Source organism: Neomonachus schauinslandi, chromosome X (genome assembly GCF_002201575.2).
Source record: "Neomonachus schauinslandi chromosome X, ASM220157v2, whole genome shotgun sequence".
Taxonomy (NCBI): domain Eukaryota; kingdom Metazoa; phylum Chordata; class Mammalia; order Carnivora; family Phocidae; genus Neomonachus; species Neomonachus schauinslandi.
Genome location: NC_058419.1, coordinates 19,173,942 through 19,193,351, shown reverse-complemented (window position 1 = coordinate 19,193,351; position 19,410 = coordinate 19,173,942). Strand labels below are relative to the sequence as shown.

At 37.5% G+C, this 19,410-nt stretch overlaps 1 protein-coding gene across 1 annotated transcript in view; it reads left to right on the top strand.

The window, feature by feature from the left end:
* Positions 1–9,935: 9,935 nt before the first annotated feature.
* LOC123323424 (olfactory receptor 1468-like) overlaps positions 9,936–19,410 on the top strand; it is a gene marked incomplete at its 5' end in the record, with an annotated part of 20,194 nt that continues 10,719 nt past the window's right edge. Inside the window, 2 exon segments of the mRNA XM_044911923.1 lie at positions 9,936–10,347; positions 10,394–10,609. Of these exon segments, the coding sequence (XP_044767858.1) occupies positions 9,936–10,347; positions 10,394–10,609 (628 nt within the window).

Here is a 19,410-nt window from a genome sequence, read left to right as displayed (position 1 = left end):
GTGTTAATCAGACCCCTTTCTTCCTTTCTTAACCCCCTCAATTGCTTTCCACTGCATCCAAGATTAAATCCAAGCTTTTCACCATAGCCTTCTGGATTCCCCATAATACGGCCCCTAAATATCTTTTGACATCGTCATCTGTGTCTCTCACTACTTCCAGCCACAGTGATTTTCTTTGTGGTCTGTGTATATGTCCCATACATTTCCAACTTAGGTCTTTTGCACTAGTCTACCTACAATTCTCTAGGTCTTTCTCATCACTCACCACTTTAGTTCTCAGCTCATTTGTCACTTCCCTGGAGGAAAATTCCCTAGTCAACTTATGTAAGGTGGTCACTGACCCAACAATTTTCCACTCCATTTTATTCACAGAAGCTATTCCCACCTAAAGTTATGTTTTAAAATTCATTTCTCTATATATTTATTATCCGTCTTCCCCCACTAAAGGTAAGCTCTATATAGGCAAAAAATACTTTTGCCTTTCTTGTTTATCACTGTATTTCAGCATCTAGAACAGAAGCATGTCATAGATGCTCAGTAAATATTGCCTGAATTTATTAATGGATTAACCACAAAGAGTTCATAGTTCTTAACACAATAACAGAATATAGTTGCAGATACACTTGGTTAGTGGCCATATATTAAGGAATCTAAAAGGTAAGCCATGGATGAGGAAAAAATAATAAACAGGCTCATCAAGGTCACACCTGAAGAGAAACCAATAGTTTTGAACACTGGTGTGATGTTCTCCAGTTTCTTTGTGTCCATGACTAGAGGAGTAGCAAACATAGAGAAAAGAAACACTAATGAGGAAGAAATACACAAACGCTGTGAAATGAAGTGTGTATGTGCAAGAAAGGGAGGGTTGTTTTGATGCAAAGGAGGGTAGTCAAGGCCAGTTTCTCACTATAACAATGCAACAAATAACTTGTATTACCCAACCCCTGAAGATCTGGGCTCTAACGGATTCTCAAGAATATAAACTCAAGAAATTGGCATTAGATTTCCTTTCTTTACAGATCACATGGCAGGTCCTGTTTAGGAGATAGTAATTATCTTAGTCTGCTCAGGCTGCTGTAACAAAATACCACTGGGTAAATTAAACAACAGAAATTTATTTTCTCCCAGCTCTAGAAACTGGAAGTGCAAGACCAAGGTGCCAGCATGGTTGATTTCTAGTGAGAACACTCTTCCTGGCTTGCAAACAACCACTTTCTTCTTGTGTTCTCACATACAGGGGGAGAGCACTCTCTGGTATCTCTTCTTTTGAAGAGAGTATAAGAATTTTCAGGGGTAGGGGGACACAATTCAGTCCATAGCAGTATTGAAACTTGCAGAGAAAAGAGGCAAAGGGTCAGGCAGGCCTGCTAGATGATATACAGTTGAGTGAATAGAGTCTATGATCATATTCCCTTCCAGATTTATCTATCTGTGGAGCTCACTAAAGCACTCATACATTTACAATTATCCAACTTCCAGCAGTTCCCTCTCCATCCTCCCACCGTTCCAAACCACCATGTGATAAATATAAAGATTATTGTACTCTAAAGTCATCTGATGAGATCAAGTTTCATAGACAGAAAAGGAATTCCTTTGTGTTTAATAAATCCAATATCTATCTTAGGGAATTAATATGTTCAAAGTCACTCTGAAAATAAGATTTCAAGCCAGAATTGAGACACAGAACTCTTGTATCCTAACAAAAACCTTTTCCCTCTACAGGCTTAGCTATTGTCCTAAGAGACCCATGCCTCAGGTTGGTTCTAAGAGAATTCAACAGATATTTAAGGGCTGCTAAAATACTGGGTCACTGTGACCCTTAGTCTGTATTTCACTGTTCAATTCCATCTTCCTGGACATTCTATTAAGTAACTGAAAATCAGGGAGAACCCTTCCTCCACCAACCTTGAATTTCATTAAGGAAGAAGTACATTATGTACTTGTTCCCTTGGCACTTCAGGTGGCAAATTTTATCCCTTCCCAGGCCAATTAGAAACTTGCAAGCACCTTGTTCTCCTGCTAGCTGTCTTCAAGGACAGCGTGCTCTCTAAGACCCACATGACAATAAATATTACCTAACATAGACCAGTAATTCCATACCAGAGTTGAAAATATCAAGATTACTACTAAGATTGAAGCATTGACTAGAAAATAGTCCCAGTGATCTACTGATTATGAAGCAGTTATGGGTGTCACCTTCCCAAAACTCATGTTCTCCAAGCAACCTTTTATGATAAAAACCCACCTAACTCTGACTATTCAATTACTCCACTTTGCACTCTATTGTTTACCCTTGTTAAGTTGTTGCTTTGAAAACACTACTTTGGTATTCAGAGTTGTCACCGTGCAAGTGTGCGTTCTCCCTAACAAACTTGTGGGTTCCATATAGCTGTGTCTGAGTATGGTCTTCAATACCTGTGTTTTATATGTTCTAAATTTTACTTTCTTACATTTCTTTTCACAGACACAACAATCTAATATTATGAGGAAGCATAAAAGCTAAGGATATGGCTCATGCACCAAATATAGCATGCTGAATAGTAAAATGTGACATCTGCTATGATTCTCTGCAATGATAGTAGCTAAGTGGTTAAAATTTGATGCCCACGTATCTCCCCCCGACCTCCCTTCAACAGTCCTTCTATGTCCCAATGTCTCCCTTATGTAACTGCCAACAAAACCTTGATAAAGCTGATAATTGGATGGAGCAGGAACGCCATAGGTAATCTAGCCCTTGCTCTCCCACTCCTCTCAGTGTTTCCTTTTTTTTTTTTTTTCTTGCTGCTAGTGATGTTTGTGGGGGAGGAAGAGAAGAAGGCAAGAGAGAATTTACTGGATCCTCGAACATTCTCTGCCAACTGGATGAGAGGGAGGAAACCTATGGGCTGCTTCTCTCACTTCATTTCCTCTTCCTTAATCCTGAAGAAGAGTTTTCATACTGCCTCCTTCTCCCATTAGTGAAACAATGAATAAATGGATAGTCTGGGTGTCCATCTTGAAGAGGTTTCCAATGAAGGCATAAGCAGAGATTGGCTCTGATTTAGTTGACAAGCTGATAACTCTTTCTAGTGTTTTTCAAAAACTTTTATTAAGTAGGTTACTTAAAGCTATGCTTAATCTTTTTCTTCTCTTTCTCCTATTTCCTCATCTTAAACAGAAGCCTACTTCTACAATTACCTTCAGATAACCCTTCTTAGCTAACACACACCCTTTTGTAATAAACCCCCTACCCACACACACAACATAGGCGAAATGATTAGGCAGAATGTAATTTTATTGTCACGAACTCTCTCTCCAAGTGGGAAATTTAGAAACTTCATGAATTATACATCAAAACACGTACACAAAACCCACTGTGTTCATTGAGAAGAAATTGTACTATTTCTACTACCCATCTTCTAGTCATATACAATCACATTTCCACCACAATACGTATAAATGTACCCAACTAGAAATCATAGAATTGTCAAATGTCAGAGTGGGAATTGAGTATAGAGAAAATTTAGTCTAACCCCCTCATTTTACAGAGGATAAAACTACTATCCAGACACTTAGGTAGTTGAAAATAGAAGTGAGACCAAAACAATGGCCATGTTTATGATCCTCTGTGTCAAAACAAACAAACAAATATTCAACCAAAAGTTTAAGAGTATATGGGTCCATCCTCCAGATAAGGAAGCATCAATCTTTTCACAGCAAAAAATGACCCTATTCATCATGTCTGAGCCTCTCTGCTCTTTTCTGTACTGCTTTGCTGCTGTTGTCAATTCCCAGGGCACTTCCCTTCCCCTGCTCCTGAACAGCTCCCATGAATGAGCAATTCCTGAACGTATTTGCTATGATGTTTGCAAAAACAGCCACTCAGAGAAAAGGTCAGTGTCATTGTACTCTGTTTCCAAATATGCCCCTTTAAAAAATCAGACATTACTATACTGCATACCAATTGCCTAAAGACTTACAGATCTCCTCTAGGAAAGTCCAACGCTCCTGAAAAAATGTAAAATCCAATACATGTCGTGATGTGATTTACCAAACTGAAAAAGGATCACAAAATGGTCATGAAGAGACACCATTTTTCCACTGGCCTGGGGATTCCATCTGCAAGAGGAGGACACGATTCCTCATTTCTCAGTATGCTCAGCCATTTCTCTTGTCAGGCAGGCTCCACACATACTCTCTGGTCACTAGAAATAGGGATACAGGTCTCTAGGGAGCCTCCAAACAAAGTGGAGCCAAAAAGTAAAGGAATACTTATTTATAGCCATTTTGCCAAGTACTTCTGATTTTAGTCCTTCCCTGGTAATTGTCAGTCTGCTCTGAACTCTGGATCTTCCACAACACAAAATCATGCTTGCTGTTTCTCTTAGATGCTGCTGCCAAACATCATTAATCAGATGGTACACACAAAGACCTTCACAGTTATGCCCAACCTACTACCTTCTACGATTCTCTCCTGTACTACAGCCATACCAGACAGCTCTAAGTTACTGCACACATCATGTACTTTGAGGCCTCACACTTTTCTCCTCTATATCTTTACAATAGTGCTTCAAATTGCTGTTTATTCTTCAAGACTTATCTAAAAAGTCATTTTCTCTTTAAATTCTTCCATGACCCCTACTGCCAAGCCAAATTAATTGTTCTATATATAATTTCTATTCTCCCATTAATTCAATCATTCACAAATTTTTGAGTACCAACTACTTGTCATGCACTTTGCTAAGCATTGGGAATATAGAAGAAGATAGATATGGCCCCTGTCCTCATAGAATTTATAAGATAATAGGAGGGATAAGTAGTTCCAATAAATACTTTTTATAGGGGAAATACAGGTGGCTATAGGATGTCACTGCAAGGATCTGACATAGACTTGAGAGGTCAGAGAAGGTCTACCTGAATAAAAAGTATTTAAATTGAGGCCTGAAGTAGGAATATGAGTTAGCCCCATGTAGAAGGTATTACCTTCCAGACAGAGAATATGAGCATATGAAAAAAACAGTGAGGCAAGGAAGAACTTGGGGGTTTCAAGGAACTGAAAGAAGGAGAGCACATAATGGGAATTCAGGAGAAGGCCAAGCATTGTAGGTTACATTAATAATTGTGGACCTTATGCTTTATTCTCCACAGGGTGATACAAGCTAAGATGGATTGGGCTTGTGCCAATGTCCCCATATGTACAGAACTGAATAAAGTGGGTCTCTGAGAAGAAAAAAATAATAATTCTGGACCTTAAAGTAAGAAGAATAGGAAGTCACTAAAAAGTATTAGCCTGGGACTATTCAGAGGGAACAAATTAGATACAGAGACATGTTAATGGCCTGGAATAGGATGATAAAAAGAAGTAGATACATTTGAGTGATATTTAAGATCAGAAATCTACAGGACTTAAATAATGGGATCTTAAGAAAGATGGGAAGTTTCAAAATGATAAAAATTAATAATGCTATATTTTATTGAGGTAAGGAATAATAGAGGAGGGTCAAAATTGGTTTTAGGCAATGGGGTGGGTAGATAATGAGTTTTATTTTGGAAATACTGAATTTAAGGTGCTTATGAGATATACAAGTGAATATTAAAAATAGGTGCATGGTTCTGGAACTCAGAAGAGAGAGTTAAATTAAGGATAAGAAACAGAATCATCAACATAAAGATGGTTATTGAAGTCATGAAAGTGGATGATTTTATTTCAGGGAGAGAATAGAATGAGCAAAGAAAAACTCTGTGACATCACAACAAACATTTAAATGTTATATGGAGAAGCCACAAAAGGAGATGGAGAAAGAATGGTCAGAGAAATATAAGGAAAAGCAGGGGAGTGAGGTTCTCAAAATCCAAGGAAAGAGGGTATATCAAGAAAGAAGGCGATCATCTGAGATGAATGCTGTTGAATTGCCAAGAGGGATGAATTTAGCATCATGGGTGTCATTGTGACCTTATCAAGAGCTATTTCAGTGGAGTCGTGTGGGGCAGAAGACAGATTGGAGTGGGTCGAGGTGAAGAAATGGAGACAGAAATGTAGACAATTCAAGAAATTTGTGTTTGATGGAAGGAGTGAGATTGTTCAGTAACTGAGAGGGCTAAGGGATCCAGGGCGGTTCACTTGTTTGTTTGAACATAGGAGACTATAATATGTTTAAAAGCTGAAAAAAGAATCCAGTAGAGAAGGATTGCTTGAAGATACAGGAAAGAAGTCAACTGATGGCATAAATCTCCTAGGAAAGCAAAAGGGGAAGGGATCCAGAATATAGATGAAAGGATTGGCTTTTATTAAAAGGAAGGTTATCCCTCCATGATAACATTAAGAAAAAAAGAGGGTAGCTGAAATGTACATAGTCTCTAGGTTTGGAGGTAGAGTTGAATAGGCAGTGAGAAATTCTGCCAGGATTCAGGAGAGGGAGAATGACAGGAGAGAAGTTTGAAAAGATCATTTTTTGCCAATTTCCCAGAATGCCTTCTTTTTCTAGAGCTCCCCCATGATTACTAGGAGATAGTGTAATGCAGTAGTTAAGAAAGAGCATGAGCAAGAGTTTCTGGTAAGAACCTTGGCTCTACCATCAACTAGTTTATGACAATGTGCAAATCACTTTTTTTTTCAGTTTCCTCATCTGTGAAAAAGGAGATCATATTTTTACCTCCCTCAGTTTTATTATAAAAATTAATTGAGTTAAGGGGCACCTGGGTGGCTTGGTCAGTTAAGCATCCAACTCTTGGTTTGGGCTGAAGTCATGATCTCAGGATCGTGGGTTCAAGCCCCACATGGGGCTCAGCGCTCAGCATGGAGTGTGCTTGAACTTCTCTCTCTCTCTTTTTGCCCTTCCCCCGCTCATGTGTGCACACTCTCTCTCTCCAATAAATAAATAAATAAATAAAATCTTTTAAAAAATTAATTAAATTAATATACATGAGGGGCTTAAAACAGTGCCTGACAAGTAATAAGCACTCTAGTGTTGCTTTCATTATTACTCCTCTCCAAATATCACCTGAGTCTGTTTGTTATTGGATTACATGGAGATGCAAAAGGCAACTATTAGGTATGAGGGAAGGTGAAGTTTTTCTTCAAAAGTAGTTGATATTTTCATTTTCTAACTAGAGTGAAAATACAACAGGGACATGAGGTTTGAAAAAATATATATATATACACATATACACACACACTGCATATATATATGTATACACACGGTATATAATCACACATATATACACATTATTTATGTATATGTATGGATTTTGTACATATATGTATATTATGGGATATATATAGGAAATATATTATATATATATATATAATGTTTATATATATATATTCCCAAGAAATCAGTGAATACCAATATATCACAGTAGGGAGGACTTGGTCCATAGAGGATGGAATTGAGAATGGTTTCTAATAAGGAGCCTAGAGGATTGCCTTGAGCCCTAGGGTGATCCTTTTCTAAATACAGCAGCAGAAACACTACCACCAGTTGAGGTTTTCAATTCTTATTCCAGCCCTCTTCTCTTTTTCTATTTTAGGAGGAAAGCTTCACATCCATGGCTGAAAAAATCAGTGATTTTTTTATGTGGAGGTAGTGGAACTGTTTCTTTCTGGAATAGCTTTGGAAATAGCCACAAAACGTCTGGGTAAGTTCCATAGGAGGGGGACCCCAACCTAAATACATAAACATTTAGTCCCCACATTTACTGCAGGAGTATTGTGCCAAATTAGTGACTTGGATATAAAGGTTGAAAGACTGAAGATACTTAAGTGTTTGGATGGAAAATATGGTGCCAGCTTGAGGAGAAGAGAGAACAAGCAGTTAAATGGAACTAGCTTATATGGTGCCTAGAAGGACAAATCAGAAACGTGGACTGTCAAACTTTGCTAATACAATTTGCATTAGTGAAAAGCCTAAATTACATGTACATAATAATATGCCACTTTATTATTTTCAGTACATTCTGTACATATGAAATGACTAAATGTTGCCTAGCAGAGGTCCCACCAGACCTGATCCTGCGTGGTTTATAATTAGCACATTTATTTGTTAGTATGCAAATGAGTACTGCTATAGTACTTGGGAAAAATTGTGTTGTTAAGTAAATGCAACATTCCTCCTGCAGTTTTGCTCCAACTATTCATTAGTGCTGCCAACCTCTTTTTTTCAGAGAATACAACATTAAACAGCAAACCAGCAGAAGTGCGTGAATTTATACAATGGCAGTCCAGTTGTGTTAGGCTTGGGAAGGTGGTATGGATGCATGGTAGAACTTTAAGTAGCAAGTGTGTAAAACGGATCTCACAGAAGCGTAGATAAGGTGCAAACTGGAATAAGCAAGGACAAATCTTCTCATTTGTAAACCCATTTGCTCTCATTTAAACTTACCCAGATATAGCAAAAACACTGGCATCAAGATTCAAAGTCTAGCTCCATCACTTACTAGCTTTTGACTTTGGCTCAGCAAGCTCTTATGTGCCTAGAACATAGGTTTTCTCTTCACAAACGTGAAGATATAAGCAGTATAGTGGCAATATAGCATAGTGGTTAAGCAAGAGGGCTCTGAAGTCAGACCAACTGAACTTAGAATCCTGACCACTACACCAGCTATATGTCATTTTCATCAAGTTATTTAACCTTTTTAATCTTTGATTTCTTCGGGGCGCCTGGGTGGCTCAGTTGGTTAAGCGACTGCCTTCGGCTCAGGTCATGATCCTGGAGTCCTGGGATCGAGTCCCGCATCGGGCTCCCTGCTCAGCAGGGAGTCTGCTTCTCCCTCTGACCCTCCTCCCTCTCATGCTCTCTCTATCTCATTCTCTCTCTCAAATAAATAAATAAAATCTTTAAAAAAAAATCTTTGATTTCTTCATCTGTAAATGGAACATCTTAGTAGCCCTACTTAATTCAGAGTTGTGAATATTTAATAAGATAATCCACAAAAAGCACTTAGCAAGGTGTCTACAACATATTAAGCCCTAAATAAACACTAGGTCTTAAAGTGTTACCCCTAAATCTTCTTCGCTTTGGCTTATGCCCAATCAACTCCACTATAAATGGTCTTGTTAAGAACACTAAACATTACCTCTGTATAGCTTAATTCAGTGGACATCCTTACATGATGTCAGCAGCACTTAATTCAGACGACTAATTTCTCCTTTTTGAAATGTAAAAACTGAGACGATTTCAGGAAGATGTGAGGAAGTGTTAATTACTTAAAGGATAAAATTTTGGATCAGGTGCTGGAAGAGGATTGTGGCATCTCTGTCTCTGGAACACTAAAATGAATTCAGATGTTCTCTGAAGATTTCTTTTTGCCTTTAGAGTCTATGATTTTTCCAAATTAGTGAACAATAGCAGCTACTATTTGTGCAGAAATAGTTAAATATAGACATGGGCATTTGACATGTGCCCTGCAATTCTCAAAAAACCTTGTAAAATGGGTATTCTCCACATTTTGAAATTGATGAAATTGGCTTAGAAAAAGCACAAATAACAAGGTCATGAAAATATTGAGTGGTAAATTCAGAATATTAACTTTTTCATTTAATCTCATTCTTTTTTTATTTTTTATTATTTTTTATTATATTCAGTTAGCCACTGTATAGTACATAATTAGTTTTTGATGTAGTGTTCAGTGATTCATTAGTTAAGTATAAAACCTAGTGCTCATTCTTATATAAATCCAACTAATATTTACTGGGCACCTACCACGTGCCAAGCACCATCTTTAGTACTGGACTACAACATTGAACATAGTAGATAAAATTCATGACCTTGTTGAGCTTGTGTTTTAGTAGGAAGAGAATATGAGCCAGTACTGTCTGGTTCCAAGACTTTGATTCAATTCTATAATCTAGTATAATGTCCTCTGACCAGTTTTTGTATTGTTACTATTTTACAGTGAGGTTGAATTTTTTCCTTTTTAGACACAGCAGAATCATGCACCAAGGAAACTGAACTATTTCCAAATTCTTCCTCCTGGGACTCACTGTGGGGTCTGAACAGCAGAAGCTCATTTTTATGCTATCTCTGTGCATGTATCTGGTCACCATGGTAGGAAACTTACTTATCATCCTGGCTATTATCAATGATGCTCACCTTCATAGCCCCATGTACTTCTTCCTTGCCAATCTATCCTTCACTGACATCTGCTTCACAACCACTACAATCCCCAAAATGTTGGCAGACATCCAAAGCCAGAGCCCAACCATCTCCTTTGCAGGATGCCTTACACAAATGTACTTTTTTATGTTGCTGGTGGACCTGGACAATTTCCTTTTGGCAGCCATGGCATATGACTGGTATGTTGCCATTTGTCACCCATTACATTATGCTGCATTACTGAGCCCCAAGTGTTGTGCCCTATTTATTGGTAGTGACACCATGGGTCATCTCCAACCTTGTCTCAATACTAATCTAAGTCTGCTGGGTCTCTTGACCATCTGTGATCAGAAAAAAAATCCCACACTTTTTCTGTGACCTGGAACCCATTTTAAAGCTTGCTTGCTCAGACACTCAAATCAATGACTTGACAATCTTAGTCATTGGGGGAGCAGTTATCTTTATCCCCTTCACCTTCATTATTGTCTCCTATGCCCTTATTTGTTGCACTGTACTTGGGGGTCCTTCAGCCAAGGGTAAGTGGAAAACATTCTCCACTTGTGGCTCCCATCTCTCAGCTGTGGCCCTTTCCCATGGATCCATCATTGGGGTCTACTTTCTTCCCTCTTTTGCCTACTCAGTAGAAAGGGATAAGGTAGCTGCCATGATGTATACAATTGTAACTCCCATGATGAACCCCTTCATCTATAGTCTAAGGAACAAGGCCATGAAAGGATCACTGAGGAGACTATTCAGCAAGAAAACATTTTTCTGGAGATGGTGAGCCCTGCCATAAGAGACACCTCTATCAACCTTTTATACTTGGATTAGCACATGGAGGGTCCAAAGCCTCAGGCTACTGTGCTACTATGGCAGTTTCTTTCTCATCCAATTTCTGCCCCCAATCCAGGTCCAAGACTCTAGATGAGATTCATCTCTCCATTAAAAACAACAACAGTAATAAAACAAAACAAAAATGTTCCTTTATTCCACAGTCTTTTACCACTTACATATAGTTTTCTCTGAATAATCTCATGGTTGTATAGTCAGTACTGACTAATTGTTCTCTAATTTTTGGTTTGTGTTTCCCTTTTGTCTCTACCAAACCCTACATGTTAGGTCATTGATGGATGGGAGGAAGGAAGGAAGGAAGGAAGGAAGGGAGGGAGGGAGGAAGGAAGGAAGAAAAGAAGGAAAGAGTTGATAATAGCTCATGTATCTTATAGATAATACCATGTTAGAGTTCACAACTTCCAAACAATAACTTGATTCTCACAATAACTCTTTGAGGAAAATACCATATCATTCTTACATACAAAGCAAGAAAAAAGATGTATTAGTAGAAGAAAAGCAAGCTAAGAGAAAAACAATCACGCCACTTGTCCTGCTCTAAGCCCTGCAGAGGTTCCCCACTGAAGATAAAGTTCTTCAGCATTTAAGATCCTCTACCACCTGAACACATTTATATTGTCAGAAGTTTGAACCATCATTCATTAACCCCTCCCCCACCATCCTTAGAACATCCTACATTCCAGCTACACTGAACACTTTATCATTCTTTGAGCAGTCTACGGATTTGCATGACTCTTGTCTTTGTACATGTTACATCTTCTCCCTGGAATATCTGTTCCACTTTCTTCCTACAGACATTTGACGCTCTTAAAAGGCTCCACCTCAAGCCTTACATTCTCTGTGAATTCTTTCATAATTCTCCCATCTCTGTAGGTAAAATTATTCCTTTCTCTTCTAGGCTCCTGTAAAACTTCATTTTGTTATTGCATCATTTATTGCAATGAATTATAATTATCAGGATATTTGTTGATGTTATCCAAGATGATCTGAGCTCATTGTGGGGTGCAGGTACTATGTTTTATTAACATTTGTATCTCTAGCTGGGTATAATGCCTGGAACAAAGTAGGTGCTCAGTAAGCCAAACTGACCAAAAAAATTGTCATCTTTCAAAAGAGAAAATTTAGTTTTAGTTTATCGCATGCTGACTTGTTGAGTAATATTAGATGAGTCAAATAATCTCTCTGGGCTTTAGTGCCCCACTGATACAGTCCATGGAACAGTACAGTAACTTCTGCATACCAGCTACCCACATTAACCATACAGGACTTGTTTGAGATTAAAACATTCTGAGACAGAAGGCTGTGAAAATGCCATACTGGGTAGATGCCAGGTGTCCAAAATAAATCCAGAGAAACATAAAGAAAATCAGGTATTAAACATACATATGAATATGAGGGCTTGAGGTGCATAAGGATATTTGGATTTTTGTGTGGGTATGGAAGCTAAGACATGTTACCTGGTCCCTTTTATGCTGTATCTGTGTAGTATCTGAACACTTGATCACAGAGGAGACTTCAGGCTTTTCATGCACCTAGTACTGCTAAAATGTATCCCTTGCATTATACCATCTGGGTTGAATGAACCTATCTCTTTGTTTTATGACACTTTCAGGGCTGGGTTTGTGGCTTTGTGGTTACACAAGCACCACAATAGTATAGTCAGTGCTACTCAAAGTGTAGTTTGCAGACTTATGCTAATCACACCACTATTTGTTACTGGTCAGCAGAGAGATTGAGCTAAATTTAGAAATTGAGATGAACATTTAGAAATGTAGAGCAACTTCACATTGCCATGAAAATTTTATTTTATTTTACAAAAGTATCAGTCTACAAAAATTTGGAAATTAAAAAAAATACTAGAAGCATTAGATTCTTCTCCTTCTCATTCTCTTCCTCTTCTTCCTCCTTCTTTTCCTCCTCCTTCTCCTTCTCCTTAGTCTTCTTCTTCAACATAAAATCTTGAGCAGGGCTCCATATGATGAGTACCTTTTAAGCCAATGCAATCAAGATCTGATAATGTTTAATTTAAAAAGTCAGTTAAAGCAAAGTCATTACACACTCTCTCTCTCACACACACACCCTTAACACTTTATTTTTCAGGATACTCTATTTTGACTTATTCCATGAAAGATATATTCCTTAGCTAATCTTTTGATTTAGGGCCAAGACCCTTTTTTTTCTTTTTTGCCGAGACCCTTTGTTTGACTGCAGGTTGATAGAGTTCTGTGTAATCATTCTTGCATAAACCTTACCCTTAATGCATTATCTTTGACTTCTAGTTTCAGTCTCTTTAAAGTGAAGCAAGAACTTAACGACACTTGCAAAGCAAGCTAAGTATACAATCCTCCTTGGATAGTTTTTAATTTTGTTCCCAATTTTTTACATCTAATTCAATAACATTAGTCTCCTAAATGCATGTAACTTAGTTTTTGTAGAAACAATATTCTTTTGCCTTCATATTGTGTTGGTTCATATAATTTTATTAAATTTTACTAAAATTAGACTTGCAAAAACAAGTGCAACTAACAGAAACAGATTTTGAAAAAACACAGCTGACTCTTGGTAAGGTAACACAGAATTGGTGGGACAAAACCATAACTGTGTGGGCATATAGAGAGTAGCTGACTAGTTGCAGGTATTCATCAGGGCATGGCCATTAGTCAGAATGTTTTGTACAGAGAATGGGGCTTGTCTTTAATCTAGAGTTATTTACAACAAGATCAGTTAAGAGAGAGGTCATTGTGTATTCAAAAGATAAAAACTGCTATGGTTAAAGCCCAGGCAGGGGACCTGAGGGCCTCCTCTTTCAGTCTACTCCTAATCTTATCTTGGCTCATCTACAGAAACTTGGTATCTAATAGGAAGCAAGAATGTATACCATCAGCTGACTACAGGTTGCCCATGCTCTGAGAAATATCTCCTCTCCTCCTTTGCCCTTTTTAAACTACCAAAGATTGTTGTGGCAGGGTGAGTATATATATAATTTCTCCCCACCCTATAAACACACTCATCAAGTTGATGAGGGTTAAGCAAAAACAGTATACAGAAATGCAAGTAATGGGATGGAACCATTGACACACAAACAAAATTAGATGTCAGTTCCCAAGTCATACCTTGAGGCCAGAAGAAGCCAGAGCAGATAGTATTTTTTGTTTGTTTGTTTTGTTTTGTTTTTTTCAGAGCAGATAGTATTTAGCCTAAGATGTTGGTGAGATGACAGAACATCTTCTGTAGTGCCTGAATTGCAAGTAGGACTATCTAAGAAAAGGCCCTGACTCTATGCTGCTGATTTTACTACTTTGGAGGAAAAGGAGCTCTTTAGAATATGTGGCTTCCATAAGGCAGAAACTATATCTTATTCATCTCCAAGGCCCTACCCTCCACTTTGGTGCCTTTCACAGAGTAGGAGCTAAAACTACGTCTGAAATGAATGGGTGAAAATTTGCATACAGGCCCAAGATTTGGGGCAAAATTTTGCCTAAGTAAGGGATTTGAGATAAATCAATCTTCTGATCCTAAAACATCTGGAGCTTCAGCAGATCTGACTACATATTCTATGGCCAGAACAAATTTATTTGTAGATAAGATCAGTAGTGGCTTATGGGGTATGATTTGAGATGCACTAAAAATACAAAAAAAAAAAAGGCATATGTGACATACTTATGGGATTGTGTATGAAGAAATGAGAAAAAACACACTGCTTTTGTTACATATATATCTGATCATGATGATTTCAATGCCAGATAGGGAAAATGATTCCTATAATACTGGAAGCTTATAGTAGCCTTGGACAAACTATCTTGATGCAGACAACTCAACAAAAGAAAAAACACACTCATTAAATACACTGATAAATGAATGATACTTTTACACTCTGAGTCAGCAAAGAAAGAAATGCCTATTGGAAATTATGGTGGAGAGATTTTCTTTGAGAGTATATCAGTGGTCACAGAATCAAACAGACCTGGCTTTGAGTCTTAACTCCTCCAATTCTATATGACTTTGCATAAGTCACTTCACTTATTTAGTCCTCAAACTTCTTCATGTGAAAAATGAGGTTAATAATACCTATCTCAGTGATTTCTTTCAGGGATTAAATCAAATAATGGATATATAGTGCTTTGTACATGATACATGCTTAGCAAATGTGAATACCCTCTCTTCCTTCCTTACATTTTAGACCCTGAGGGTCCAAAAGATCAACTCTGTTCCAAGTCATCTGGAAGTTTACCTCAAAGATGATAGGGTTTTAAAAACCTTTCCAAAAGAAGCAAAGATGATAACTTGAAAATAAAAATAAAATAAAAAATTAAAAAAATAAAATAAAAATAGATATGGAAGAAAAGAAGAGTGGTATGAAGAATCAGAGGAAAGATACAATAATCCTCGACAAAATATTAGCAAGCTGAATTGAACAATATATTAAAAGGATCATATACCATGATAAAGTGGGATTTATTCCACAGATGCAAGGATGGTTCAACATCTGCAAATCAGTTGATGTAATACACCACATTAACAAAATGAAGAATAAAAATCATATGACCTTCTCAATAGATGCACAAATGCATTTGACAAAACTCAAAATCCATTTATGAGAAAAATTCTCAACAAAGTGGATAGAGAGAGAATGTACCTCAACATAATAAAGGCCATATATGACAAACCCAGTTAACATAGTCAACAGTGAAAAACTGAAATCTTTTCCTCTATGATCAGGAACAAGACAAGGATCCCCAGTCTTGCCACTTTTATTCAGCATAGTATTAGACGTCCTAGCCAGAGCAATTAAGAAAGAAAAAGAAATGAAAGGCACCCAAATTGGGGACAAAAAGAAGCAAAACTGGCACTATTTGCAGATGACATGATATTATTTATAGACTACCCTAAAGATTGCATCAAAAAACTGTCCAAACTAATAAACTAATTGAGCAAAGTTGCAGGACACAAAATCAATAAACAAAACTTTGTTGCATTTCTATACACCAATAATAAACTATCAAAAATAGAAAGAAAGCAATTCCATTTGCACCCAAATAAAGTAAAAATACCTAGGAATAAACTAAATCAAGGAGGTGAAAGACCTGTATACTGAAAACTACAAGACATTAATGAAATAAATTGAAGAAGATACAAATAAATGGAAAGATATTCCATGCTCATGGATTGAAAGACTCGATATTGTTAAAATTTCCAAACTACCCAAGTAATCTACAGATTCAATACAATTTCTGGGAGCCTGAAGCAGAGATCCTCCTTTAGATCTCACCTAGAAAACAGTGATTAAGTTGGTATGCAATGGCAAGCCTATCAATCCATTGTCCCAATATATAAGCTCCATAGCCTCTCACATCTCCTACATAGAACATAGCCTAATGCTGTGTATGCAGCAGATGCTTTGATAAATTTTCATACTCTTTGGCCATGTAATCCAATTTTGGGGAAAGTAGCCCCAAAATAATTCAAAAGAGGGAATCAATGTTTATTACAAAGTTATTAATTCTGAAGGTCACTACATTTTCTAACTCACTTGCATTTTTCATATTCCACTATGCAGTTAGTTACAAGTGCTTGGTTTCTGAAGTTCATTACCTCATTTCATGTATATTTGTTGAGGACCTTGCCTAGGCCATATAGTGTTTTACATTCTGGTAACAGATATGAAATGTATAGTTTCTGCCCAAAAGAAGCTCACAGAGGTGGAGATAGTCACAGTACAGGATAAAAAGTAATGTAAGGAACCATATGAGTACTGAGTCCAAGTATGCAGTGACTACATCTATTGCCCCTGTGTAGGACTTTGGGATACAGAGGCTTAAGTCTCCCCAAGAGCCCAAACTAAACTTCACATTGTTTTAGAATGGTGTCATTCTGAGGCAAATGATCTGCTAATTAAATCTGACCACGGAGCTGAAATCCTCTATGTCCTCTTAGACCTTGTCACACATTTCTTTCAGACATAGTGCCCTACTTACTTCTGTAGAAACTTTGTACTTTTCAAACATTCATGTTTGCTTAATATTAGGCAGTTCTGACACACCCAAAGAAAGTGCCCTTCAAGCTACTTGAATGCATTTGTATGACAGAAACAGTGCATACACAAAACAATGGGGTGAACCAATAGCCCAGGACTGTGGAATATTACACAGCCATCAAAAAGAATGAAATCTTGCCTTTTGCAACAATGTGGATTGTGCTAGAGTGTATTAGGTTAAGACAAACACCATATGATTTCACTCATGTGGAAGTTAAGAAACAAAACAGATGGGGCACCTGGGGGGCTCAGTTGTTAAGCGTCTGCCTTCAGCTCAGGTCATGATCCCAGGGTCCTGGGATCGAGCCCTGCATCGGGCTCCCTGCTCAACAGGAAGCCTGCTTCTCCCTCTCCCTCTCCCCCTGCTTGTGTTCCCTCTCTTGCTGTGTGTCTCTCTGTCAAATAAATAAAATCTTAAAAAAAAAAGAAACAAAACAGATGAACATATGGGAAAGAAAAAAAAGAGAGAGCCAAGTGACACATCTATCTCTTAGATCAACACCCCCCCCCAATCAACTTTTCAAAAAATTCTGCCTTGGTGGGAAGTCATCCAGGTACCAAAGCACATTATTTAGCAGTATGAGATTACAGTGTGGAAAAGGAATGAAGTCTGGGGTTATGGATACTTTTAATAGGCTCAGTCATGAGCACCCATAATAGGCTTGCTGACATGAGCTGAATTAGTGAGTATATACACAAGACCAATTACCTGTTGTCAATGGAGCAATGGTCTGGATTCTGCCACTGTCTCCATGGGTATCTTTGCACCATTGTTCTCAAGATTCCCCATTTACAGATGATATTAAACCAAACGTTTTCAAATGTTGCTTCTGACCTCAACATTCTATGATTCTCTTTTAGTGATTTCTTGACAAAAATGTTACCTAATGCCAGTACTTAATATTAGTTCATAATGCTTGTAAGACAAAGTTAAATAAAGATCTCACTGGAAGAGCTTCTGACTTCAGGTAATTCTAGTCCCTAGGATAACCCCTTGTGACAGGAATAAGACCTCAACATGGGTTCTCTATTCTTGGAGCTAAATGTGTTCTTTGAACATTATGTTGTATACTGCATTTAATATTCCTTAGGGAGTAATGCAGAAATTCTAACAAGATGCCAGACTTTTTTTTTTTAAGATTTTATTTTTATTTTTGACAGAGGGACAGAGAGAGTGTACAAGCAGGGGGAGAGGCAGAGGGAGAGGGAGAAGCAGACTCCCTGCTCAGCAGGGAGCCCGATGCGGGGCTCGATCCCAGGACCCTGGGATCATGACCTGAGCCGAAGGCAGACGCTTAACCGTCTGAGCCACCCAGGCGCCCCCAGACTTTATTTAAAGAAATTATATCATCAAGCAATTGCCTCAACTTTACAGCTGTTTATTTTTTACCATACAAGAAAGGAAAGGTCTACAGATTTAATTAGTTCAAAGTTTTGAATGTGTATAGAGGCAGGAGCATTTTTCTCTCCTAACCCTTTATGAACCATTCAAAGAACAAGCATTTGAAATCTGAATCCAGGAAAACTTAATACAGATCTTCCCAGAGTATCCATAAATCCACCGGGGCATGAAAGAGAAAGTCATACAGGAGAAAGTCTATGTATCCACAAAACTGTACCTCTGTTTAGACAGTCATCTCAAAGATGTGTGTTCAGGGCAAGATAAGGAGCCAAACTAGAGAATGTTATAGCTTAAGTTAAAAAAAAAAAAAAAAGCCTCTATATGCTTAAGTCACAATGAAAAAACTATATATTAATGATGATGGTATTAAAATAATACTGATGAGAATCACTCACAATTCTATTAAAACCTAAAAGTACAGTATAAGGAATATAGTCAATAATACTGTAAAAACTGTGTATGGTGACAGATGGAGACTACATTTATTATCATGGTGAGCATTTCATAATGTATGTAATTGTCAAATCACTGTGTTGTATACTTGAAACTAATATAATATTGTATGTTGACTATATTTCAATTAAAAATTAAAAAAGGAATGCTTGGTAGAATGTATTCCAAAAGAAGGCTTTGTGGAATACCAAGAAAATATAATTCCACAAAACAAATGAATAAACAAACAAAAAGCAGAATCAGACCTGTAAATATAGAGAACAAATTGATGCTTGCCAGAGGGAAGGGGTGGGGAGGCAGAGGACTGAGAGATACAGGCTTCCAGTTATAGAATGAATAATTCATGGGGATGACAAGTACAGCATAGGGAATATAGTCAATGATATTATAATAGTGTTGTAGGGTGACATATGGGAGCTACATTTGTGGTGAGCATAGCATGATGTATAGAGAAGCTGAATCACTATGTTGTACAACTGAAACTAATGTAACAGTGTATGTCAACTATACTCAATAAAAATTTTTTTAAAAAAGAAAATACCATTCCATTGAAAGCTGTTGGAAATATGGTAGCATATGTATGGATCTAAACTTAT